Source organism: Fusarium odoratissimum (genome assembly GCF_000260195.1).
Source record: "Fusarium odoratissimum NRRL 54006 unplaced genomic scaffold supercont1.12, whole genome shotgun sequence".
Lineage (NCBI taxonomy): Eukaryota > Fungi > Ascomycota > Sordariomycetes > Hypocreales > Nectriaceae > Fusarium > Fusarium odoratissimum.
Window position 1 is genome coordinate 512,657 of NW_022158698.1, and position 22,427 is coordinate 535,083.

The following is a 22,427-nucleotide window of genomic DNA, read 5'->3' on the forward strand; positions in this document are numbered from 1 at the left end:
GAAGCTAGTGCGCTCCTACAGCACCTAGCGGAATGCAATATCAACGGGATCATCCCCGATCCTTGCTAAGGCGTTGGCGAGCGGGTGCACCAATGATCAGGTGATTTAGCGTTACCGAGATCATGTTGGACGACGTCGATTGAGAAGAGAGAGAACAATATCATGGTGTTGATACTGGGGGGTATTCGTCACTGAAATGATATCATGACTGGTCCTTTGTGTTTGAGATAATGCACCTCCATCTCAGAGTGGAGGTCTATGATGAGTGGCCAGCTAGCAGCTCTGCTGTCGATCACTTTGAGAAATCAACAAACTTCATTCGAAGCAATCTTTCAACGAAACTTGCCGAGATGGCTCTCAACTGTCATCCCATCATAACATCTCCGACAGCCTGGTCGTGCAGCCCCCAGATTCGTACGCGAAGGTTGGCAGTCTGGGGACCCTGGTAGCTTGGGCTGCTGTTCCTTCACTGGCCTCCACTAAGAATTGCTGGAGCTCGTCACACCGCCAATCAAAGTTGCCAATTGCATGCTTGGGAAATTTTGACCTGTCGTTCGACATCAGCTTAAGCTTTACGGTAGCAACACCAAACCACGAGCCGCGATCGTCATATCGAGTCACCAAACAGTTTCTACACCGATAACACCGATCCAGCTACTATCCCTTCAAAATGTCAGCAAAACAATCGATGCAACTATTCCGGGCTCTGCGCATGTCGCAGCCTACTCTTCGTCAGCCCATCAACCGAGTCTCTGTCTGCCGATTCTACTCAACACCTACCGAAGATGCACCCCCTCCTCTGCTGTCCAAGCTCAAGGCCGATCTCAAGACCGCCATGCGTGCCAAGGATACTCCTCGCCTGACCGTTCTCCGAGCTATCATGTCCGCCAACCTCAACGCTTCCAAGACCTCAACTCCCATCAAGACAGATGTCCAGCTCGTTGCTTTGATCCGCAAGATCCAAAAGAGCTCTCAGGATGCTGCCGCTGAGGCCAAGGCTGCCAACCGTGAGGATCTTGTTCAAAAGGAGGAGGATCAGATCAAGGTGCTGGATGAGTACCTTGCCAACAGCGGAGTCGAGAGCTTGACCGAGGCTCAGCTCAAGGCTATGGTGCAGGATGCTGTTGAGGCTTCAAAGGCTGCTGGCACCCAAGCCAAGTCCATCATGGGCGATGTCATGAAGCGATTGTCTGGTGCTCTCGAGGGCAAGGATGTCGACAGAAAGGAGTTGGCCAAGATGGTCAAGGAGCTCACTGGCTAAAGGATTGGATGCATGTCTAAGTGCATGGTGTAAAATATGTATACTACAGTGTGGACTGGCATTATGATTGTCATGAAATCAATGAAATACCTACCTCTTGCGCGCGAATATATGAGCTTCCGCCTCCTCGAATTGGTCAAGCGACCCACCCCAGCAAGCAATAGGAATAGCCTGGTGTAAGTGACTCACGGCCTCCTATATCTTCCCTCAAAATGCGCCCTTGCCTTCTTTCCATTGCATCTTTGATATTATCTGTATATCAATAATATTTACCTCAATTACAATGACTTCCCGTCAGAACATCAGCTCTGGCTCTGCCTTTGAAGAGCTCATCGGATATTCACGAGCTGTCGTGACTGGCGATTGGGTTTTTGTCAGTGGCACGACTGGGTCAGCAATTCCACTCTTCCTGAGAATTCGAAATAGAGCTAACTACCTATTGCAGTTATGATTATAAGACTGGAGTTATTTCGTCAGATGTTGCCGAGCAGGCCGACCAAACCATGACCAACATCGCCGCTGCTCTGAAAGATGCCGGTGCTTCGGTCTCCGAGGTCGTTCGAGTTCACTATATCCTCCCTGACCGCGATGACTTCCCAAAGACTTGGCCAGTGTTGAAGAAGTGGTTTGGCGATGTTCGTCCTGCTGCAACCATGATCCAGTCCTCATTGATGAAGGAGGAGATGAAGATTGAGATTGAAGTTACTGCGAGAATTGGCTGTGGGGATAAGAAGGAATAGATGTTCTGCTCCGGCACTACAGGACTCCTCCGTGGTCAAGAACAAAGAGTCAGGTCATGTTTCATATAGGCAACCATAATTTTGTATATCCAACCTAGTCTAATGAAACAATGGAGCAACCAAGCTTCCAGCAGCAAACGCAGTGCTCATAGTGACAAGACTTGATGTCGACATCAACGATAAACCACTAACGCCATGTCCAGAAGGACATCCTCCCGCCAGCCTTGATCCTACAATCATAAAAAATCCACCAACTCCAGCAAGCAACGGCTCTGTCTCGACGACATGGCCCTTGACGAATGAAGGGAGCACCTTTGCAAGAACCCAAGCACCACTTGTCATTCCCACGGCGAATAAGGTGTTCTGTCGACTTGTTGGCCAGGGCGCGTCTCGCGTGAGCCACCAGAAGTGATTTCCGACTTCTTCATATGAGCCTGATATGCCGATCATAGAGCGACGGACAAGAATAGAGAAGAGCTGTGAGAGACCGATGAAGAGGCCACCGCCGGCTGAGAAAAGTGACCAGTCGGAGCCAGTAGTGTAGGCAACAGAAGCACCAATGATAGATAAGCAGACAGATTCGAAGAGAGCAACTGTTGTATCGTTGGAAAGCCCGAGGTTCTCATCGATAGTTACCGTCTCGGGCTGCACACCCGCTTTCTCTCTCTGAGTCTTGGCTGCTTGCGCGACATATCCTGTGTAAGCTAAGCCACCAAGAATAGCTCCTCCAAGAGTATAGAAGCCAGTCCTCAGGCCAGCTCCAACTTGTGCGAACAGAGTACCTGGACAGGATCCTGAAAGAGCCATGCCAGCTCCAAGGAGGAATCCGCCTATGACGTTACCGTCATACTGTCCAAAGAGTCCGATCGGTGATGAACTTCTGGGTTTAAGCTTAACGTAGCCGTATCTTTCAGCGACTTTATATATGATACTTATCAAGTATTAGCTTCTTCTCGTGTCTTTGTAGGTGTGACTACTCACGCGCTGCTTGCAACCGCACCAAGAGAGGTTTGCAGCATATGCCAATCCTGGAACTTGAACTGATTGATGATTGTTGAGGGCAAATAGACGCCCGCGGCTATCGTAGAGGCGCCGTAGACGGCGCCCGAGAATAATGCGGCCATGTGAAAATTTCAGCGGCGTTTAGCTGATGGTTCAAACAGCGTTGGTGTTGATGTTTGTTAGTTTGATATAACTATGATGCCGGTTTTCGGAGCGTCGGTAAGCATCTAGATACAGAGTAAGGTTGCGTAGTGCGTGCAGCAATGCAACATTTCAAGCCAGCAAGCTTCGGTTTATATTCTTATTATAATCTTCTGAGTCCATGTCAAGCTTGTGAATATAGTTACTCTAACAATCCTTAATTGCTATGTCAATTGAGGAATGCTATCAACGCAAGAAGATTTCGATGTTAGCGCCAGCGTTAGTGAGGTTGACGCCATACAGTCAGATAGTCCTGTTTGAGATAAGTAGTGAAAGACCATAGACGAGACTACTATTCCTCATAAGCACAGGACATCTCTTAAAGTCCGATACATACATCCATGGATATAGATGTATATCAATGATTGCAAAGTTTGACAGAACATATACAGTTCAGGGCATAATTCAGTTACTTAGACGTATAGGGTACACTGTTAGCATTACACTTATGCTCATGCCAGCGAACAGTTACTGCATATCTCTTCAGCTGAGTCGAAATGAACTTCTCATTGTTCTTTTCTGTCATAAGTAAGAAGGTAAACAGTTAGTTCTCATACCGCTCTCGCTGTGTATGAAACCTTATCTGAATAACCTTTTCTATCCATTACTTCACATATTCATGTTCATTCTATCACACGATTTCACCAAGAATCATGAATTGTTGACTAGAAGATAGCTTGGTAGTTAGATCTTAAGAAACCCCAGAAAAGAAATAATAGCCGCATTTAACATTATTAATCAAAACACTGACTTTGATTTCAAAGCTCTTGTAGCATTCAGATCGGCCGTATATAGTTGCTGCTTTAGGTGCATCTGAATGCCGAGGTCTACGATGCGGGGCCAATGGCTATGAGATCTCTATGTCGTTCTAACTTGCAAGTTTCAACAAGTCTTCACTCAATAGCCGAGATCGAACCTTTTTTGAACCGCTATTACCGAAGGTTCTCCATATCTATCAGAAATACTCGACCAACAACAATTGGCGACATCACAGCCGCAATCATGCCTCGAGCTCTCACCCTACAGCAAATCGAAGGCGCAAAGCCTGGAAAGGTCTATTATCCGTCAGAACTACCTTCTTTGTACATGGAGAGCCAATTGCTAATATGACCAGACTTCAAGTAAAGCAAGTTCCAAGGCCAACTCCAGGTCCAAATGAGGTCCTTGTCAACCTCTCCGCGGCGGCACTCAACCACCGTGATCTTTTTATGCGCCGTCATCTCTACCCAGCCATTTCCTTCACCAACCCAATTCTAGCAGATGGCTATGGCACTGTGGTCGCCTTAGGAAGCAATGTCACCCGTAAGAACCTCCTCAACAAGCCGGTCATTCTCACTCCCATGCGTGGCTGGGAATCAGACCCTGCCGCTCCAGAGGATAGTCGCAAGTTTGCTGTCACAGGTGGTTCCAAACTCACCGAGGTCGGTACCGCTCAGGACTACATCGTAGTCTCAGAGGAAGAAGTTGAGCCTGCTCCTGAACACCTCACACCCGCTGAGGGAGCAGCTCTACCTCTTGTTGGTGTCACGGGTTGGCGCGCTCTTGTTACAAAGAGCAATGCTGCTTTCTCTGGCTCAAACATTCTTATCACAGGCATTGGTGGCGGTGTCGCGCTCCAGGTCCTTCAGTTCGGTGTAGCAATGGGTTGCAATGTATTCGTCACATCCGGCGACGAAGCTAAGATCACAAAGGCCAAGGAGATGGGCGCCAAAGGTGGAGTCATTTACAAGAACGAAGCCTGGGACAAGGAGCTTCGAGCACAGCTACCAGCCGATAGGCCATATCTCGATGCTGTAATCGATGGTGCAGGCGGTGAAATCGTGGGCAAGACTGTACGACTACTCAAGGCTGGCGGTGTAATTGTGCAGTACGGCATGACCGTGTCTCCCAAGATGGACTGGCTGATGGCCGCGAATCTGCAGAATATCGAGCTCAAGGGTTCAACGATGGGCTCCCGCAAGGAGTTTCGGGATATGGTAACCTTTGTTAACGAGAAGAAGATTCGACCCGTCATCAGCAGAACGATCAAGGGGCTCGATAATCTTCAAGGGATTGATGACCTGTTCAAAGACATGGATCAGGGGAAGCAGTTTGGTAAGCTAGTAATCGAGTGGGATTCAGGAAGTGAGTCGCCCTCAAAGCTCTAGATATTATAATCAACAAGGCATATACAAAGCCTCTTCACCAACGTAGAATCAGAAATTGAAAGCACATTTTTCTTAGCTATTAATCCTTAAACAGAGACATGAAGAACGCCGAGATTTTCAGGGTATCATACACCTCGAGAGCTTGTACATGAGATTGAAACAACTCACACCAGTTGCCCATCCACATAATATGATGCTCCTTTTTGTTTACTCTTCCGACTTCTTGCGCTTCTTCTTGGGGCGACCCTCTTCCGGTGGAACAAACTCGGCCTCTCGCTCCTTTGCCTTCTCCTCCTTTCGCTTGCTCTGCTTCTCTTTGCGTTCCTCATGTAAAGCACGCTTCTTGTCGCCCTTGGCCAAGAAGTACTCGCCAGTCTCGATCTGCTTGTCCACCTTGCTCTTTTCGGGAGCTGGAGGGAATGGTGTATACGTTTTCTTGGTCTTGTCGGTGACCTTGTGGGGAACACGTCGGTGGCTGAGAGACCTCTTTTTGAAGTTGGGGAGGAAGCGATCCCAGCTCTCGTTGGCAAGTTCGGGATCCTTTGCAAGCTCTCGTTTTATCATCATTTCCTGCAAACGGGTTAGCTGGCTAAGTTATTGTTATGGCTGACAACTCCTCACTTTTATGTGATAGATTGGATGGACATTTTGCATGCAATCTTCCACGACTCGTCGCAGCTCCTTCAGTCCCTTGTAGGGCCCCATAGCGGAGACTGTGTTTCCATGGACCAGAATGTATGTTTCTGTGAGTAGCTCGAGGGCCTTGAGAGTTGAACCATTGGGTCCGAGGATTCTTTGCCTCCTCTTGACGAAGGATTCCTTGCTACCACACAGGCCGCGTATCTTAATTACATCGCAGGCAACACCATCTTCGAGGATCTTGATAGCTTGAGGTGCGGGTACGGAGCGAGCCAGGAGCTTGATGAGGTCGCGTGCGTTGAGAATGGCGGCGGGATCATACGTCTTCCGGGTGGTCTTGACTGCCATAGAACCCTCGACCAAATCGAGCGTGCAAGCAATTCCGTGCTTCTCGAGAGCTCGGGTAATCAGAGGCCAAGCTTCCTTCAGGTAGACTTCGCGGTATTTGGGGAAAAGTAGAGAGAAGGAAGACTCCTCAAGAAAGGTGCCGCCAACATTATCCTTGGGAGTGAAGGCGTCGATCTTCCATTTGTCAACGTCCCCTGTGTCCCAGGGCTTGGGGCGTTCGTGAGTTGAAGGCATCGTGTTGTGGTTGCTGAGTCTCTTCTGGTGAATGAGTTTGAAGATTGACGCTAAGTCTCGTCTGGTGAGAGAAGTTGAAAACTGGATGCGACTCGAGATCTTTTCTCAGATGGGCATGTTGTTGTGGCTGCTATGAGTTTCTTCTGATGAGAAAGTTTTTGGCTGAAGATAGGATACTGGAGATTTTTTTTCAGAGTTAGGTACAGTAAGGTATGTATGGGCTGGTGGGGCGATACGATTGTGGGGACATCATGGCACTTGCTGTGGGCCAATCAGGACGCTAGAGACATTGGCTCTCGAATTTCTTCAGCTCGCAAAACACTATCAACGTTTAACATCGTAACGAGACACCGCCTATCCCAACACAACCACAATCATGTCAAAGGGTCGAGGCGGCGTTGATCAAATCGTGAAGCTGATCGTGGGAGCTGGACAGGCTAGTCCTAGTCCTCCTGTTGGTCCTGCTCTCGGTTCCAAGGGTGTAAAGTCTATGGACTTTTGTAAGGTCAGTGTTATATGAGCTCAGACGTCAACTGTTTGCTAACTTGCGCTCAGGAATTCAACGCGCGAACTGCCCATATTATCACTGGAACACCAATGCCATGCCGAGTTACCGTCCGCCCCGACCGATCATTTACCTTTGACGTCCGAACACCGCACACCTCATGGCTTCTCCTTAACGCCGTCGAAGCTCCCATGGGAAAGAAGGGCAAGCGAAAGGGTGTCAGCAAGCCCGGGCATGAGACTGTCGGCACTCTATCCCTGAAGCACATTTATGAAATTGCAAAGATTAAGCAGACTGAGCTCCGACTTTCAGGCCTATCGCTGGAGGGACTTTGCAGATCGGTCATTTATCAAGCGAAGACGATGGGAATTGAAGTGGTGGCTTAGGGGCATGATTACGAAATGAAAATAAAAGACCACAGAATGTGGTGTGTACGAAGATCTCCAACCAGATATTATACTTGTACAACAGTCTATGGATAGGGAGTTGGGCCTCTGACCAGAGGAAGAATTTCACGATGCATCTATTCAGCGTTCAAAAGGCGAAATACTGGTTTTTCTTTCACAATTGTGTGTGCCGGGCAGGCCGATCTTATATCAGGCTTATTCCGATGGCATTGATGTGAGAAGATGGACATGAACGTGGTTCAGCACTTGAAGGCCAAGTGAGTGATCACAGACGGTCGTTGTCCGAGGTCATGAGGCAAGACATGTGAAGTTGATCTGGTCTTAACAATTCGCAAATCGTCAGCACCTCACGTGCCTCTATTAGTACGTGAGTAGGCACTTATCCAGGAAATACTCTCGATCCACCTTACGCGTGGCTTGCATGAAGTCTCGTATCCCGTTGAAACCAATGAAGTCGTGTGGAGTACATATGACTGTATCCCATGTACGATGCATCTCAGATCATGATTATATGTGCATCAAACTATCATTGAAACCATTGGTTCATATGCTGTGTCGTCGATGCTTGGCAATATGTTTCTATGCCACACTCTGTGTTCAATTGCACTAAGTAGCTAGAGGGAGACAGAAAATATAGGATCGTCTCCCTAGATAATAATTAGACGAGTTTAGGATATTTCAGGATAATGTCATCCTAAATTTAGCAGAATCTTGAAATAATTGTTTCTAGCCCTCTAATTCAGAGTCCCGAGTTCTGCCACTCTGAGGACTGGGTAAATGTCCTAGTGATGAGACAGGAAAAATGAAACGACTTGATAGGATCCTGAGACAATAAAGCCTCGAGATCTCCGGGCGCAACGGAAGATCGACGCTTGACAGATCTTCTGGGGCCAGTTCCTGACTGTAACAGGTGATCACATAAAAAGTCTGAAGATCGAGATATCCTTATGGCCCCATCTGTTGACTTGACCTTTATGGAAAGGTTCGACTTCCATTGCCACTGAAACCACTTTAGCAAGACCGGAACTACGTAAACTGGACACCAACACGCGTAAGGCCAGGCGGCTTGCGTATGGTCCTAAATAAGAATTGAGCTTGACACGGGACTTGTTGCTTACACTGGAATAGCCCAAGGAACAAAAACCTTTTCGATATTTAAATTAGTGGGGTTGCTTATTTGGAGTATACTTGACTGGTTGTTAATGAAGGGATAAAATATTCTTGCAACTTGGAGGCTTGGAGGCGACCGAAACTTGGCCGGGAGCTCCGCTGTGACTGGGCTGGGCTTGGACCTGGCTTTATGTTACGTATTAAGCTTGAAGGGATAAAAAATTCTCGCCTTCCATGTTTCTAGAAGCAGGTGATACTCGACATTGTCACACATTGTGTCTCACACGGTTTCTTGGTTGAGGCTCACTGACACATGGGTCACTTACACAAAGGCCGCGGCACCATAACGGAGTTTACACTCGTAGTAGCTCAAGTAAAGTTAGATATCATCCATGTTGGAGCTTCTCGTGTTAATCGTATTACTTCAAGACACCGCTATATCAATCAAGCTTGTAAAGATCCTTATGGATACGTCGACTAGGGAACGAAGCTGAGCGAGAGCCTAAATCGGGTCAGATCGTTGAGTTTGACAGGGGGTCATATTCACGGATCTCGAAATGTTTGTGTGAAGTGAACTTCAATACCGGAGAACTAACCGTCTTCCCGATCTCTGCATCGTTAGTGCACATGCTATGGATGTATGGCTGTTGGTGGCACCCTCAGTGTAAGAGGAGTTGAGTCATGGTCACAAGAAGGTTTTCCAACCCAACGAGGAAATTGTTTTGTAACCCAATGCAATGCAATTGTGATTATCCGTGGGCATTGGACTGCTTCCATTATTCATACTCATATGTTGAATTTTTCTCTTGACAAGGAGCCCTGTCTAGTGATGCGCCAGGACCATGAGATCAGGGAGAGCTTCGTAAGTCGAGGTACATGATACTCGGTGCTTACTATACCACTTCAGTCAAGCTATCAGCAGTAAAGATAAGTTAAAAGCTGACGATAGGGGGTGCTTCTGTTGGGAAAAGTGATCAGATGAATACGGCGTACACGTTGACTCACGATCAACACGGACTCATCTTCAACTTAAATATTCGCATATGTCCGAACAAGCCTCAGCTTTTGACCCCCATCGTACTGTACCTGAGGGAATCACCAGCTGCCAGAAAACAGTTTTTAGCGCACATCTAGCGTGTTTCTAGCACCCGCATTGCCGTAGAAGGACCTCCTAAACGCTAACTATTGCCCGTAGCCCAGCCCAGCAAAAAGGGAAGACCACCACTCGGACTGTCCTCAAAAGGTGGGAGAGAAGGAAACAAAGTGGATCCCCCCACTAGGTACATAGCGAGGTAGTAGTGCGGGCCATGTCCGTCCTCTTTTATCATCGTCGTCGCAACTCTTAGTCTGCTCAGTCTCGCTTCTTCTTACCACCCTCATCATATTACTACTGTGGTTGCTTTTTGGTTACTTTGTCCATATCCCATCAAAGCATCCATTTCTAATCCGATGAGTTCTTCAAATCCTCCCCAGGAGCTTCCTCGCTCCCAGGGTGTCTCTGGTAAGTCTATCTTCCGGTTCTGCCGAGCCTATTCTGCCCCACCTTGATCTTCTGCTCGGCGCACTGAAGCACTGCGAAACGATGGTTGTGATACAATCGCTAATCGTAGATACGATAGAAGCTTCGGAGCCTGTTCAGAAACCTCAAGAGTCAATTGGAGACAAGGACGATGCGTCTGAAGACGCCTCCGGCGTTCGCTTCTCATCCGCCGTTCAGGAGATATCACCTACCCAACCCGCCGCCGTTGACCCGTCATCGTCGAACCCAGAGCATGAAGAGCACGACCAGTCAAGTCCTTTCACCGAAGTTACTGCCGATCAGCTTAAAGCGTTCACAAAGTCTCTCCACGGCCGACCGTTACAAGAATTGCGCTTGAACAACTGCCAATTTGAAGCTTTCTCGCTCCCACCTTCCCGAGTATGTCCCCCTTTCTGTGTATTCACGCTTCGCCAGCTTTTGGAGAGTGCTCTCGATCAAATTCCACTCTAATTACTACCGGCAATATGATTGTGGCATTTGAGCTTTGCGACGTTGTCACTGCGTTGCCATAATTGAAGGTTTTGTGACTAACGCTAACTGATGTCATTGTAGGTCCCATCGCATGAGGATGAATCCGGACAGTCTACCAGATTGCCCACACCCACCTCTGCCACCTTCCAATCCCCGCATACCAGCCCTCAAGTCTCTACGTTGGCTTCCCCTCCCCTAACTCCCGCGGGATCCGGCCAGGCTAGTTCGGATAAGAAGGGTAAGGAGGTGGCCAAGACGAATGAACCCCCGGTTATCACCCCACAGGCATCGTCATCTCATGAAAAGGCTTCACCAGCTCCCGATAGAAGACCTTCAGCTCCTCGAGCTGCTTCCGATCATGCGGTCCGTAGGGCTTCTTCCGCTGAAGAGCAGCACCAGCCCCATCGTCGAGGCATGTTTGGAGTAGGACCTGGTTCTGTGCCTGCTTCTCGAGAATCTAGTCCGTCCCGAAGCTCAGCGTCAAACTTCTACTCTAAGCCATTTACTCCTGGCGGTGACATCAACGATCCCTACGCCAAAGGCCGACGACCTGCACCAGCAGCACATACAACAAAGCACTCAATAGACCCCAGGTTCATCTTCTCGCGGAAGAAGAAGCATGGCTCTCCCCATGGGTCCAAGTCAAATCTGAACGAGAAGCGCGGATCGTCAATCTTTGGTAGTGCAAGGAACAGTAGTGAAGAGCTTGCACCGAATGATAGCGTCTCGACTGGCAATCTTCACCCCGGACACGGCTCAATGGCAGATTTAAAACGATTTTTCCGCAAGGGCGGACATCACAACAAGAAGAGAGAGTCGTCACCAGCACCATCGATCAAGCTCGGCACGAAAGCTGCAGCTTCCAAATCGACCCAGCAATTGCCTTTTGGAGATGATCATGGGTTGTCTTCCAAGTACGGCAAGCTCGGAAAATTTCTGGGCTCCGGCGCGGGTGGCTCGGTGAGACTGATGAAGCGCAAGGACGACGGTACCGTATTTGCAGTCAAGGAGTTCCGTGCAAGACACACATACGAAACCGAAAAAGAGTACAACAAGAAAGTGACAGCCGAATTTTGCGTTGGATCGACCCTCCACCACGGCAACATCATCGAAACGTTGGACATTCTTCAAGAAAAGGGGCGTTGGTATGAAGTGATGGAATATGCGCCATTTGATCTCTTTGCAATCGTCATGACCGGTCGGATGTCCCGGGAAGAGATAACGTGCTGCTTCCTGCAAATCCTCAATGGCGTGACTTATCTGCATAGCGTGGGCCTTGCCCACCGCGATCTGAAGCTGGATAATGTGGTGGTGAGCTCCAAGGGTATCATGAAGATCATCGATTTTGGCAGTGCCCACGTCTTCAAATACCCATTTGAGACAGACACTGTACCCGCAAAAGGTAGATTTCTTCACCAATAAAGTGTGAGGACATTGGCTAACTGGTCTCAGGTATTGTCGGCTCTGACCCTTATCTCGCACCCGAGGTTTACGACTCTAAGGAGTACGACGCAGTAGCTGTGGATATCTGGTCTTTGGCTATCATTTTCTGCTGCATGACTCTTCGACGTTTCCCATGGAAGGTCCCACGAATGACAGATAACTCCTTCAAGTTGTTCGCGGCGGACCCGACTCCAGGACACGACCCCAGGAAGCTAATTGTACCCTCAAAGTCAACGAATGATTTGACCACCACGCCAGCGCGAGACTTTTTGGCTGAGGATGAGACAAAGAAACATACTCATCATGAGCAAAAAGAAGAGGCAACCTCAAAAGAGGCCAGCTCGACGACCGACTCGAAGGACTCTAAGACACAGTCGAGTGGTGATAAGAAAGAAGTCATCCGTGGCCCATGGCGTATTTTGCGTCTGCTGCCTAGGGAAAGCAGACACATCATTAGCAGAATGCTTGATCTTAACCCCAAGACTCGTGCCCGAATGGATGAGATTCTGCAGGAGCCATGGGTTGCAGATACAGTCATTTGCCAACAATTTGACCACGGTGAGGTTGTCCCAGCTGACAATCACACTCATATCTTGGAACCGCCAGCCAACTCGCAACAACCGGAGAAGAAGTGATCATTAGACGATTGGCTACGACCGCAACACAAATTGACTATTCCTGAAGGGAGGCCGGCATTTGGCGTTTTGAGAGCAATGAAAGACATAAATTGGGGGCTGTTTGAAACGGATTCGCTTATGAGCTGCATTGATGAATGACGAACAGATAGATGGAGGATCAGCAACTGTCGAGAGTTCCTTGGTAACAGTGTTTGACTAGTAACAGTCACAGAATATGGATACGGGACTGTTAAAGCTTTTCAGCGATTCAGAGAGAAAGACAGCGTTGAATTATAAAAAATAATATTGAGTATAGATCACATGAATGATAATGAGGAGCTTCGGGGTGTAAGTCGTTCGGCATGATATACCGCTTTTGGGCGGCAATTGGATGTGTAGTGCCGATTCTCGGAACCGGGGAAATCAAGAGCCGAGGGGAAGCTTGGGGGAAAAAATTGCTGACCTTCTTCTGGAAGCTGTTGGAAGAGACGAGATCCACCGCCGATTTGAACTCCGTTGAACACCGAAGCCGAACTCTTCTTCTTGTTTACTTCTCCAATTACGAATCTACGACTCTCTTGATCATATACCCAACCATCTTTTTTACTTAATCACAATGGTACGTTTATGATTGCTACTGTAACAAATTGCAGAAGCAGCCCCGCCAATGCTTCAGTCTCGACTATCTAGCTTCTTATCCTCGGCAATTAGGAACCATGAGGAGGCCAAGATGGGAGGGATTGAAGCATTCAGGCGCATGAGCACCATGAGAGACAAGGAAGAACCGCTAGGACTGACATCCAACGCTACAGGCCACCTCCATCAAGTCCATCCGAGCTCTCGCTCCCCTCCTTGACCGTGTTCTCGTCCAGCGCATCAAGGCCGAGACCAAGACCGCCAGCGGCATCTTCCTGCCCGAGTCCAGCGTTGAGAAGCTCAACGAGGCCAAGGTCCTCGCCGTCGGCCCCGGTGCCATGGACAAGAAGGGTAACCGACTACCCATGGGCGTTGCCGTTGGTGACCGTGTTCTGATCCCTCAATTCGGCGGTTCCCCCGTCAAGGCCGGCGAGGAGGAGTTCCAGCTCTTCCGCGACAGCGAGTAAGTGGCCACATACCACCAGACATTGCCATGAGGGAGCAGATATACTGACTTACATAATTAGGATCCTGGCCAAGATCAACGAATAAGATACCCATATATCAAAAATAGCCTACTTGTATCATACTGTACCATATCGAGAGCGGCGGACGCAAGAGATGGAGCTCTGAGGTCGCTTTGGAGGGGAAGAGGGAGGGGACGATTGTAATGTAGGCGCAAAAATGACAGACCAATTATGCAAGGATTCAAGATGTATGTTTGTATAAGTGTGTATGAGAAGTTTAAAAGTGTTGGCCGCGCAGGACAGAATCAAATCTCCACTCTTACCCTTTCAATTGTATGATTTTACGAATCATTACCCGTATTGTGTGATAGTAGTATCGTGGATGAGGCTTCGGCAGGTGAAGCAGCTAGACGTCGCATATATAGGAAGGCAAAGGATCAATTGGTTATGAGTCGATCTGGTGAATGGGCCGGCATTTGGGCTACCGAAGCGCCGAAGAGCGAAGGCCGAAGCCTGACGAGGTTATTCTTGTACGACCTGTGCAGGGCCGATGTTTTGTTTTGTTTTCTCTCGAAACACACTTTGCTGCAGAAGGCCGATACTGAAGCTGAGTAATCACTTGGGAATAGAGAAAACATGCAGCTTGGCCAGACTGTATGTTAGTGTGCATGTAATGTACCGTGCAGTCTGGTGATGCCAAGTCGGAATGTGTGAATAGCAGGGGTATAAAACAAGCTTCATAAGTGATCAACATATGATGGGATGACAGCGGAACAGATGCCTCATTTTTCCAAGCGTGTTGGTTGTGTTTTCTGAGGTTCGAACTGAACAGGGTGGCGAAAGGGTGATGGGATGAGATGAGGGAGGTTTATGAAACCCCTGGTATTAAACATGTGGAGGGGAGGATCGACATGATCCTTGTCCCCCGGACTTGAATCGTGCAGCTTCAAATATGAACATGACCTTCAAAGGAGTTGATTTTCAGTATTCTCCATCAGGAAGAGGACGGCTGAAGAGTAATAGTATATGTATACTACAGATGTGGTTCTTACTGGGTACTGGACAGCGATCTTGTGATTTAAACTACCCCGATTAACTCACCAAGGTTCCCCGAGCGATTTGCGGCTGAAGCTTACCCCTGAGGGTTGTGAACCCACGAAGGATGAAAACCTAGAATTGAATGAGCACGTCCATGAATGATACGGATAGACAATCTTGAATAAGGGATCGAAAGGATGAGAGGAGTTGGGTTCAAGAGTCGCACCATGATTAGTAGACTGTCACTGTAGTCACTGTCATGAGTTTGGATGATCATGGATAACCCCTGTATTTGTTTCTCTGAGCCAACTTGAGAATTGCTTTTTGTTTCCCGCCAGCGTTTAGAAAGAATTAGGGTTGAAACGATGCCGTTTAGTTCAGTTAAGCATTAGCAGAATGCTTATGATTTAAGGTTAACGGGAACTATTAGCATAATATCTGGGTAAAGAATAAAAAGATAGTAATACACGGCCAGAACTGTAGAAAGCAGACCCTTTTGGCTGCGGTCGTTGGTAGGGTGTTGGAGGTTACATCCACAACGGAAACGCCCGTTTATCTGGGCGCTTCCTAGACGCAGGTACCAAAACTTAGCTTAAGCCTCCATCCAATCCAATCCAACTTCAACCATTCAATCTTACTTACACTCATCAAAGCACCCGCAGACCTAGACTTAGGCCCTTCTCACTACGTTTCACCTTGAATATCTTGGCACTCGGTGATTGACTCCAACTGATGCGCCACAGGGATCATGACTGTGGCCTTGACCTCTATGTTTGGCGGCCTGTTCGATTACACCTGGGTATCCAGCATTATCCGTCCCTTGCTACCACGCTGTGGAAATGGAAAGGGTCGGGCTAGGAGGAACGCCACCGTTTGAGGTGCTGGCGCTGTTTGTCGCCTATGCACCGAATAATTGGAAAGTTGGGCAGTTTTGGTGTAACTCGTCGAGCTTGGCCATCACCATAATCCTTGTATAGAACCAGGTCTGGAGGATCTGATCTGCAGGCTGACCCTAGCTGAGGTTGAGATGCCTGCTATGGCCATCCCTGATCGTGAGCTGAGGAGTTGCAATATATATGAGGCATGGCCACAAGTTCGTGATGCTTTCCCTCTTCTCTCTTCACCTTCATTCTTCCTCACCACGGTGTTTTCGAGTTATACTGTGACTCTTTCTCTTCTTTTCACTTATTCATTCCTTCATTGATTGAAAGACATTCCTTACTGCTTCTTCAAGCATATACGCTCCCTTTTCACGACATCAATCAACGACTTCAACCCTAGCGGTTTTATAGCAGAACTGGCTTTCTGCTCTCCTTCACTTGTGTTTATCGAAACGATTTTCTTTTGAACTATCCATCATGAAGCTTCTTGCTACTGTTCTCGGCCTCGCTACTGCTGCGAATGCCCACACCCTCTTCACTACTCTTTTCATCGATGGCGAGAACCAGGGCGACGGTACCTGTGTTCGTCAGCCTAAGGATGCCTCCAAGGCCAACAGCCCCATCTACCCCATTACTGGAGGTGTCATGGCCTGCGGTAAGTAGATCTTTACGGTGACCTTAACTTAGAGACAGTAACTGATGAGAAACACAGGTGAAAATGGTGACAAGCCAGTCAAGTTCACCTGCCCGGCTCCCGGCGGTGCTCAACTGACCTTCCAATTCCGTGAATCCCCCAGCTACTCCCACCCTGGTGCCATTGCCGAAGGTCACAAAGGCCCTTGCTCCGTCTACATGAAGAAGGTCGATGATATGAACTCGGACTCTGCTGCTGGTGATGGTTGGTTCAAGGTCTGGGAAGATGGCTACAACGTCAAGGAGGACAAGTGGTGTACCGACACTCTCCGATCCAACGGTGGTCTTCTTTCAGTTGACCTCCCCACTGGTCTCCCTGCCGGTTACTACCTCGTCCGCCCCGAGGTCCTGGCCCTCCACAACGCTCCCTCAGGTGACCCTCAGTTCTACCACAGCTGTGCCCAGATCTTCATCGAAAATGGTCCTGAAGGTCCTCTTGAGATCCCTGAGAAGTACGAAGTCAGCATTCCAGGCTATGTTGACAAGAAGGACCCCGGTGTCACCTACAACATCTACAGCGACAAGGGTGAATACCCTATTCCTGGACCTGAGGTTTGGAACCCTACCTCTAAAGAGACTGGCACCAAGCAGACCCAGAAGGATGGTCTTGTCCCCAAGGACTGCCTTGCCAAGAACGCCAACTGGTGCGGCAAGCCTCTTGCGAAGTACTCCGGACAAGACAACTGCTGGGCTGCGGCCAAGAAGTGCTGGGATATTGTTGGTGACTGCTGGGACAACGCTCCCCCTACTGGCGGCAAGGGTTGTGATACCTGGAATGACTACTGCAAGGAGATCAACGCCGCTTGCAAAGCCAAGGACTTTGAGGGCCCTCCTAACTTCACTGGCAAGGAGTACTTTGCCGAGGCTCCTGGTCCTATTCCTGCTCCCTATGGCGACTTTGAGGGTAGTGATCTAGCCACCGATGGCAAGAACTCCAACTCCAACGACAAGCCTGCTAGCAAGGAGACCTACGCTGCTCCATCAAAGACATCTCAGGCTGCCGCCGCTACGACTGAGGCCTCGAAGCCTGCTGAGAATACTGAGGCCACCCAAGAGACAGCGACCCGCAAGTGGGACAAGTATGAGAAGAACACCAAGTACAAGGACACTCCTGTTATCAAGTACCCCATGCCAGTTCAGACAAGCGAACCTACCCAAGAGGGAAGCTCTGGACTCAAGGTTTCTGAGGACGGCCGCTGCGGCGGTGAGACTGGACAAACTTGTGAGGGCAGCAAGTTTGGTGACTGCTGCTCTCGCGGAGGCAAATGTGGTCGCAAGGCCAAGCAGTGTGAGTGTGGTTGCCAGAATGCATTTGGCATTTGCAAGAAGTAAACAACAAGTTATGATGGGGATTGTGGTTTGAGATTCTTCACTTCTTTTTATGTACTTTTGGATGGATGAATGATTGAACAGCTGAAGGTTCACTTGGCTCGGTTGACCATGTTCAACGAGGTCATTTGGAAGCATCTATGAGAAATCAATTAAATTACTCTTATGACGCACTTTATTGATTGAGTTGGTGACTGATACAGCGAGAGCGTAGGCCGAGGAGTATCGTGAAACACAACGAGCCTCAACATTTTAGAACGCATTTAACCTGATTATTGAGTTCAACCCTCCAACTTGATTTCTCTCTTGTCGTGCAAGTTGTGCTCATGTGGCAAAGCTGGACGTAATGAGCGTGGCTGACCTTTTGATAAAGTGTGTCTCGTGATGATGTCTCTCAAGATGACGTCGTGTACCAGGGGCAAAATGTATTGGAAAGCGTGAAGGGGCCAAGATTTGTAGGGGACAAAGCCGCTGTGGAACCCGAGTTTGCAGAAAAGTCAACGTTGAGTATCAAAGATAGGCGCCACAATCTTTCATTTTTCAGGGGTAGACACTGTTTGAGTGTTAACCACAGTTACAGATGTTGAAAGGCTTTCTCTATGCAAGGTAGCCGTCCGTGTTACTCAGAATGCATATTGTACTGTATAGGGATATCGGAATATATAATTGAAACCATCTACGGATGGATGCATAACACAGCTTATGCGCTGGGATGTATTTATAGTCTCTGTTAATATGGAGGACATTCGCCTGCCAGTTTCAAGTTTGAGTAGGTAAGATGAGTTAGGCAGACAAATAACGAGAAAATACAATGGAAATGACCTTGAGAGAATTCCAAATCATCACTTACTAAAGTACAGCCTGACACGTAGGCTCTTTTAAACGTTGTCCGCTGCTGAAACACCTCCCTCCACTGCCAACTGGAGTCCTTTGGCGCTGCGACAGCCTAAAACCAGTAGAGCCGTGGAGGCGAAAGCCCCTGTAAACACGTAGTGTTAGTTAGTTCGTCACTGCCTAAGCCTGTGCCGTAGAGGTCTTCAACGGGATCTCATTCGCCTGCCGTTCTAGGTACAGGCAAACGGATTAGTCCCGCGGTTCAAAGACCAATCCAATTCCCTCCTCCACTTTCACTCCCAGTCCCCATTTCCATTTCCAACTCCATCTCTATCTCCATCTTCAACCCTCGACGACCATCAGACCTCAATCACCCACGCACTAGCCTTGTCTTTCGCCTCCTCCGCATCCTCGACCACCGAACTCGTCGCTATTGTCGCTTCACTACACAGTAGCTTCTTCCGCTACTCTCACTCTTGGTCAACATGTCGAGTAATCGTAACTATGATTTCCTGGTACGATATCCAAATCCAATCCAATCCAATCTACTACCGTTCCTCACCCCCACCGCCCGCCAATCCGCCCCCTGCGTCCCTTGGATTCACGTTGTCTTGAGCCAAACCCCGACGAATATGAATATCCCAACTCGCATCGCGCTGTGGTCGCTATTATTCACTGCATGCGACCGCCTCTTGATAACTCTCGCTGACCCTCCCCGTCATGTAGATTAAGCTGCTCCTGATAGGCGACTCCGGCGTCGGCAAGTCGTGCTGTCTGCTGCGATTCAGCGAAGACTCCTTCACCCCTTCATTTATCACCACTATCGGTATCGACTTCAAGATCAGAACTATTGAGCTCGATGGAAAGCGCGTCAAGCTGCAGATCTGGGATACCGCCGGTCAGGAGCGTTTCCGCACCATCACCACCGCCTATTACCGTGGTGCCATGGGAATCCTCCTTGTCTACGACGTCACCGACGAGCGCTCATTCAACAGTACGTCTTACTATTCTTCACGACACGGCTCGATATACACATTTCATGATATGTTGCTGTGTTGCCCCTCTCCTACCCGATAGTCAAATAGTCGCCCAGCGCCCTTGGCCCAACAAAGCAATGCGCTATCGAGCCACATATACCAACAGCAACTAACTAACTTTTTTATAGACATCCGAACTTGGTTCCAAAACGTCGAGCAACATGCTACCGAGGGTGTCAACAAGATTCTAATTGGCAACAAGTGCGACTGGGAGGAGAAGCGAGTTGTTTCCACCGAGCAAGGCCAAGCCCTCGCCGACGAGCTGGGCATTCCCTTCCTCGAGGTCTCCGCCAAGAGCAACATCAATATCGACAAGGCCTTCTACAGCCTAGCCGCAGACATCAAGAAGCGACTTATCGACAACTCCAAGAACGACCAACCCTCAGCGAGCGGTGTCAACGTCGGCGATAAGAGCGAAGGCGGCGGCAGCAAGTGCTGCTAAACCGAATACCCTAAGGAGTTCGTTTATCTGTCATTCTCCGTTTGCCGTCGTTTTTATTTTTTTATTTTTTAAGCTTATTACTTTGTAAACTCGAGGGAGGTGAACACGCTGTGTACGGGTCAGCGTGAGATGAGAGAGTTGGAGAGTTCACCATTGGGAGAATGGGAAGAGAACCTGTGCTCTTGTCTTCGGGCATGAGAGATGGATGAAAGGAAACGAAGGAAAGAAGGAAAGAAGGAAAGGAGCCGAAAGAGAGGAATGGATGGCTGTTAGTTTGAGCTGGGCGGCAAATCTCAGTCACGTTCAAAAGGATGAGTGACGACATTGCGAGAGGTTTTGGTCATGTCTTGTTGTTCCCCCGATCGACCTTCCACCCCATCTTAGAGAGCACGTCCGGTCTGGAGTTTCGGTTTTTGATCTGGGTCTAATATACATTGCTTTCGTTATGTGCATGAGTGGTCGTTGTTGAAGTCTTTGATTTCTTTGCTTGCGATTGAATGTCGGGTCAAGAAGAGCCAAAGAAGACTCCTTTGTGAAAGTGTTGATGTCTTATTTTCAAAAAGATCAGAGATTCGATGGGCTGTGGAGCGAGCGTCTTTGACTCTTTAAATCTATTCGTTATGATATAATACAGTCGCTAAGTCTCAATATACGATGCTTTTACACGGTTACGCTGGATAACCTCATCTCCTCCGTCATATTCAAGGATGCGCTGATTCCAACTACGAATGAATCGCCATGCCACTTCAGGAGTCGCGCAGGTAAGGACAAACCGTGAATCGAGCTTGCGTCGAAACTCAGGACTGCCTCGAGTCAGAGGTACTCGAAGGGTGTCTGTGGTAACCCCCCTATCAAAGTTCATAGTCTCCCTCAGGCTGAACACATCTATTTGCCAATTGTGCCCACTTTCTGTACCATCCTGCTTTATGATCGCCTTGAGCTCCGACGCCGAGAAACTCGCCTGCGGTAGCTCAAGTAGCACATGGCTAGGATTCCTTTTTATGGACGATTTTTCAACGATTCGGTCCATGACTTTCTGCCATGCCATCTTTCTGACCCGTTTGCTCTTGATCTCAAGCTTGGATGGGTATGAACCCGGGAGGAGTGTGAAGCGCTCGACCTCAACTGCGGGGTTGGTTTTTTTGTTGATGAGAACGGGGTTCACTTTGGTGACCCAGAGGCCTGTCTTGTCTTTCATCTTTGCTTGGGCGAGGCGGAGGAGACGTTCGACTCTGTCGCGGTAGATGTAGGCGGCGCCGCTGGAGGGGAAGGTTATGTAGTATGTGCCAAGGGGTTCCATAGTCCAGGGATCGCGTTCTTGATGGACTGGTATTTGTGTGAGCTCAATAGTCAATGAATGTGTGGAGGGTTTGAAGTACCATTAGTGATGAAGTTTTCCCAGCCAGAGAGGGTACCTGGCGCAAGACGATGGAAGTCAGCAGCGCGAAGCGACGTTGGCAGACCCTCCATGACAAGCATGTATCGGGAACCATGGTCCTGAGCCATTGCACCCTTCAGCGAAGTGCCAGGCACTGGCTTCGAATTCGCACCAGCATTGGGCAGAGAAGAGTTGAGCTTCTCCTGCAGAGTTCCCCAGCTTTCATCGTTTTCGGCGAAGTTGGGGAATCTGGCGCTTGGCGAAGAAAGACATCTTTTCTGGGCGGCGAAGAGGGCCCTGGCATTGGGAAGCCATTTTTGGCGGATCATCCGGGCGGTGGATTGTGAGGAAACATGGGATTTGAGGTTGGTGGAAGGGGAAGTTTGAGAGCATCTTGGAGCAGAGTAGCAATTGAGTGAAGGTTGTTATGCGGGACTCGGCCGAGTTCCGATCCGATTTGGCTTAGCGGGGTTCTTTCTCATGAGAGGGACACTGAGAATAAAGTATGTTTGAGCCAGACTCATGATGATGATATTCCTAAGCTTAAAGGCTTAGAGAGGTATGAGTGGAGAAAAGATGATATCTTCAAAGACGGTATAGAATTACAAACATTACCAACAATACTCTTTCTTCCATTTTTGGTCAATTCTTTGACGTAGATTCACCTCAAATCACTTACACCTACACTGGCCGCTGTGTCTCCGCGCCAAGGCGCCACATGAGTTTCTCAATCACTCACTGATTGACGTGAAATACACTGACGAAAATAGAAGAAAATTATGTTATCCATGGCTTGCAGATTTGTGACTCAGGGGGCCAAGTGAGCATTTGTTTTCTGTCTGGAGAGTTACGATGATACTTTCCACCCCGCTTTGCTGTGTATATAAGGCTGTGGATGCTGGGCAGGTCAATACGGTGACTTATCAAGCAGAACTGATAGCAATCTGATTCGAGGACCCTGAATGATGCCTAAAGTATAACTAAGAAAGAGATGGTTTTTAATGTGTCACATTGATATATGTCGTTA

At 48.6% G+C, this 22,427-nt stretch overlaps 11 protein-coding genes across 13 annotated transcripts; 8 read left to right on the top strand and 3 right to left on the bottom strand.

The window, feature by feature from the left end:
- Positions 1-670: 670 nt before the first annotated feature.
- Positions 671-1,261, top strand: FOIG_08142 (uncharacterized protein; the record flags this gene model as incomplete). Its single annotated transcript, XM_031208051.1, has 1 exon — positions 671-1,261. The coding sequence occupies one exon, from the start codon at positions 671-673 to the stop codon at positions 1,259-1,261; it is 591 nt and encodes a 196-aa protein (XP_031062185.1).
- A 283-nt stretch (positions 1,262-1,544) lies between these two features.
- On the top strand, positions 1,545-2,001 carry FOIG_08143 (uncharacterized protein; the record flags this gene model as incomplete). The annotated part of the gene is made up of 2 exons (XM_031208052.1): positions 1,545-1,651; positions 1,707-2,001. 2 exons carry the CDS (start codon positions 1,545-1,547, stop codon positions 1,999-2,001), a joined length of 402 nt encoding a protein of 133 aa, XP_031062186.1.
- Positions 1,706-3,214, bottom strand: FOIG_08144 (uncharacterized protein). The gene is made up of 2 exons (XM_031208053.1): positions 2,983-3,214; positions 1,706-2,932 (listed from the first exon to the last, which is right to left on the bottom strand). Exons 1-2 carry the CDS (start codon positions 3,123-3,125, stop codon positions 2,101-2,103), a joined length of 975 nt encoding a protein of 324 aa, XP_031062187.1. The 5' UTR covers positions 3,126-3,214; the 3' UTR covers positions 1,706-2,100.
- An 805-nt stretch (positions 3,215-4,019) lies between these two features.
- Positions 4,020-5,522, top strand: FOIG_08145 (uncharacterized protein). The gene is made up of 2 exons (XM_031208054.1): positions 4,020-4,268; positions 4,319-5,522. The coding sequence occupies exons 1-2, from the start codon at positions 4,048-4,050 to the stop codon at positions 5,349-5,351; spliced, it is 1,254 nt and encodes a 417-aa protein (XP_031062188.1). The 5' UTR covers positions 4,020-4,047; the 3' UTR covers positions 5,352-5,522.
- On the bottom strand, positions 5,185-6,752 carry FOIG_08146 (ribosomal RNA assembly protein KRR1). The gene is made up of 2 exons (XM_031208055.1): positions 5,973-6,752; positions 5,185-5,921 (listed from the first exon to the last, which is right to left on the bottom strand). Exons 1-2 carry the CDS (start codon positions 6,570-6,572, stop codon positions 5,559-5,561), a joined length of 963 nt encoding a protein of 320 aa, XP_031062189.1. The 5' UTR covers positions 6,573-6,752; the 3' UTR covers positions 5,185-5,558.
- Positions 6,753-6,869: 117 nt separating this feature from the next.
- On the top strand, positions 6,870-7,990 carry FOIG_08147 (50S ribosomal protein L11). Its single transcript, XM_031208056.1, has 2 exons — positions 6,870-7,077; positions 7,128-7,990. The coding sequence occupies exons 1-2, from the start codon at positions 6,949-6,951 to the stop codon at positions 7,461-7,463; spliced, it is 465 nt and encodes a 154-aa protein (XP_031062190.1). The 5' UTR covers positions 6,870-6,948; the 3' UTR covers positions 7,464-7,990.
- A 156-nt stretch (positions 7,991-8,146) lies between these two features.
- On the top strand, positions 8,147-13,004 carry FOIG_08148 (HAL protein kinase). 3 transcript variants are annotated; one of them, XM_031208057.1, is made up of 4 exons: positions 8,147-10,095; positions 10,214-10,512; positions 10,687-12,007; positions 12,058-13,004. In XM_031208057.1, the coding sequence occupies exons 1-4, from the start codon at positions 10,044-10,046 to the stop codon at positions 12,681-12,683; spliced, it is 2,298 nt and encodes a 765-aa protein (XP_031062191.1). In that variant the 5' UTR covers positions 8,147-10,043; the 3' UTR covers positions 12,684-13,004. The 3 variants fall into 3 exon arrangements, with proteins under 3 accessions (XP_031062191.1, XP_031062193.1, XP_031062192.1); XM_031208059.1 differs by having other exon boundaries at positions 10,214-12,007; XM_031208058.1 differs by having other exon boundaries at positions 10,687-13,004.
- A 5-nt stretch (positions 13,005-13,009) lies between these two features.
- FOIG_08149 (hsp10-like protein) lies at positions 13,010-14,613 on the top strand. The gene is made up of 3 exons (XM_031208060.1): positions 13,010-13,284; positions 13,478-13,764; positions 13,829-14,613. Exons 1-3 carry the CDS (start codon positions 13,282-13,284, stop codon positions 13,851-13,853), a joined length of 315 nt encoding a protein of 104 aa, XP_031062194.1. The 5' UTR covers positions 13,010-13,281; the 3' UTR covers positions 13,854-14,613.
- A 986-nt stretch (positions 14,614-15,599) lies between these two features.
- Positions 15,600-17,882, top strand: FOIG_08150 (murein transglycosylase). Its single transcript, XM_031208061.1, has 2 exons — positions 15,600-16,342; positions 16,400-17,882. The coding sequence occupies exons 1-2, from the start codon at positions 16,165-16,167 to the stop codon at positions 17,710-17,712; spliced, it is 1,491 nt and encodes a 496-aa protein (XP_031062195.1). The 5' UTR covers positions 15,600-16,164; the 3' UTR covers positions 17,713-17,882.
- An 880-nt stretch (positions 17,883-18,762) lies between these two features.
- Positions 18,763-20,717, top strand: FOIG_08151 (GTP-binding protein ypt2). The gene is made up of 3 exons (XM_031208062.1): positions 18,763-19,058; positions 19,270-19,537; positions 19,709-20,717. The coding sequence occupies exons 1-3, from the start codon at positions 19,029-19,031 to the stop codon at positions 20,020-20,022; spliced, it is 612 nt and encodes a 203-aa protein (XP_031062196.1). The 5' UTR covers positions 18,763-19,028; the 3' UTR covers positions 20,023-20,717.
- On the bottom strand, positions 20,000-21,788 carry FOIG_08152 (uncharacterized protein). Its single transcript, XM_031208063.1, has 2 exons — positions 21,402-21,788; positions 20,000-21,348 (listed from the first exon to the last, which is right to left on the bottom strand). The coding sequence occupies exons 1-2, from the start codon at positions 21,727-21,729 to the stop codon at positions 20,660-20,662; spliced, it is 1,017 nt and encodes a 338-aa protein (XP_031062197.1). The 5' UTR covers positions 21,730-21,788; the 3' UTR covers positions 20,000-20,659.
- Between the last annotated feature and the right edge of the window lie 639 nt (positions 21,789-22,427).

Excerpts from the sequence above, each read along its gene's own strand:
- FOIG_08148 (XM_031208057.1), top strand. The coding sequence starts at position 10,044 with ATGAGTTCTTCAAATCCTCCCCAGGAGCTTCCTCGCTCCCAGGGTGTC. Across the intron at positions 10,096-10,213 it reads TCGCTCCCAGGGTGTCTCTG|AAGCTTCGGAGCCTGTTCAG; the intron begins GTAAGTCTATCT and ends TAGATACGATAG. Across the intron at positions 10,513-10,686 it reads TCTCGCTCCCACCTTCCCGA|GTCCCATCGCATGAGGATGA; the intron begins GTATGTCCCCCT and ends ATGTCATTGTAG.
- FOIG_08150 (XM_031208061.1), top strand. The coding sequence starts at position 16,165 with ATGAAGCTTCTTGCTACTGTTCTCGGCCTCGCTACTGCTGCGAATGCC. Across the intron at positions 16,343-16,399 it reads TGGAGGTGTCATGGCCTGCG|GTGAAAATGGTGACAAGCCA; the intron begins GTAAGTAGATCT and ends TGAGAAACACAG.
- FOIG_08146 (XM_031208055.1), bottom strand. The coding sequence starts at position 6,572 with ATGCCTTCAACTCACGAACGCCCCAAGCCCTGGGACACAGGGGACGTT. Across the intron at positions 5,922-5,972 it reads ATCCAATCTATCACATAAAA|GAAATGATGATAAAACGAGA; the intron begins GTGAGGAGTTGT and ends ACCCGTTTGCAG.
- FOIG_08149 (XM_031208060.1), top strand. Across the intron at positions 13,765-13,828 it reads CAGCTCTTCCGCGACAGCGA|GATCCTGGCCAAGATCAACG; the intron begins GTAAGTGGCCAC and ends TTACATAATTAG.
- FOIG_08144 (XM_031208053.1), bottom strand. The coding sequence starts at position 3,125 with ATGGCCGCATTATTCTCGGGCGCCGTCTACGGCGCCTCTACGATAGCC. Across the intron at positions 2,933-2,982 it reads GGTGCGGTTGCAAGCAGCGC|TATCATATATAAAGTCGCTG; the intron begins GTGAGTAGTCAC and ends ATACTTGATAAG.
- FOIG_08152 (XM_031208063.1), bottom strand. The coding sequence starts at position 21,729 with ATGATCCGCCAAAAATGGCTTCCCAATGCCAGGGCCCTCTTCGCCGCC. Across the intron at positions 21,349-21,401 it reads GGAAAACTTCATCACTAATG|TCCATCAAGAACGCGATCCC; the intron begins GTACTTCAAACC and ends CACAAATACCAG.
- FOIG_08151 (XM_031208062.1), top strand. The coding sequence starts at position 19,029 with ATGTCGAGTAATCGTAACTATGATTTCCTG. Across the intron at positions 19,059-19,269 it reads ATCGTAACTATGATTTCCTG|ATTAAGCTGCTCCTGATAGG; the intron begins GTACGATATCCA and ends CCCGTCATGTAG. Across the intron at positions 19,538-19,708 it reads CGACGAGCGCTCATTCAACA|ACATCCGAACTTGGTTCCAA; the intron begins GTACGTCTTACT and ends ACTTTTTTATAG.
- FOIG_08147 (XM_031208056.1), top strand. The coding sequence starts at position 6,949 with ATGTCAAAGGGTCGAGGCGGCGTTGATCAAATCGTGAAGCTGATCGTG. Across the intron at positions 7,078-7,127 it reads AGTCTATGGACTTTTGTAAG|GAATTCAACGCGCGAACTGC; the intron begins GTCAGTGTTATA and ends ACTTGCGCTCAG.
- FOIG_08145 (XM_031208054.1), top strand. The coding sequence starts at position 4,048 with ATGGCTATGAGATCTCTATGTCGTTCTAACTTGCAAGTTTCAACAAGT. Across the intron at positions 4,269-4,318 it reads CCTGGAAAGGTCTATTATCC|ACTTCAAGTAAAGCAAGTTC; the intron begins GTCAGAACTACC and ends TAATATGACCAG.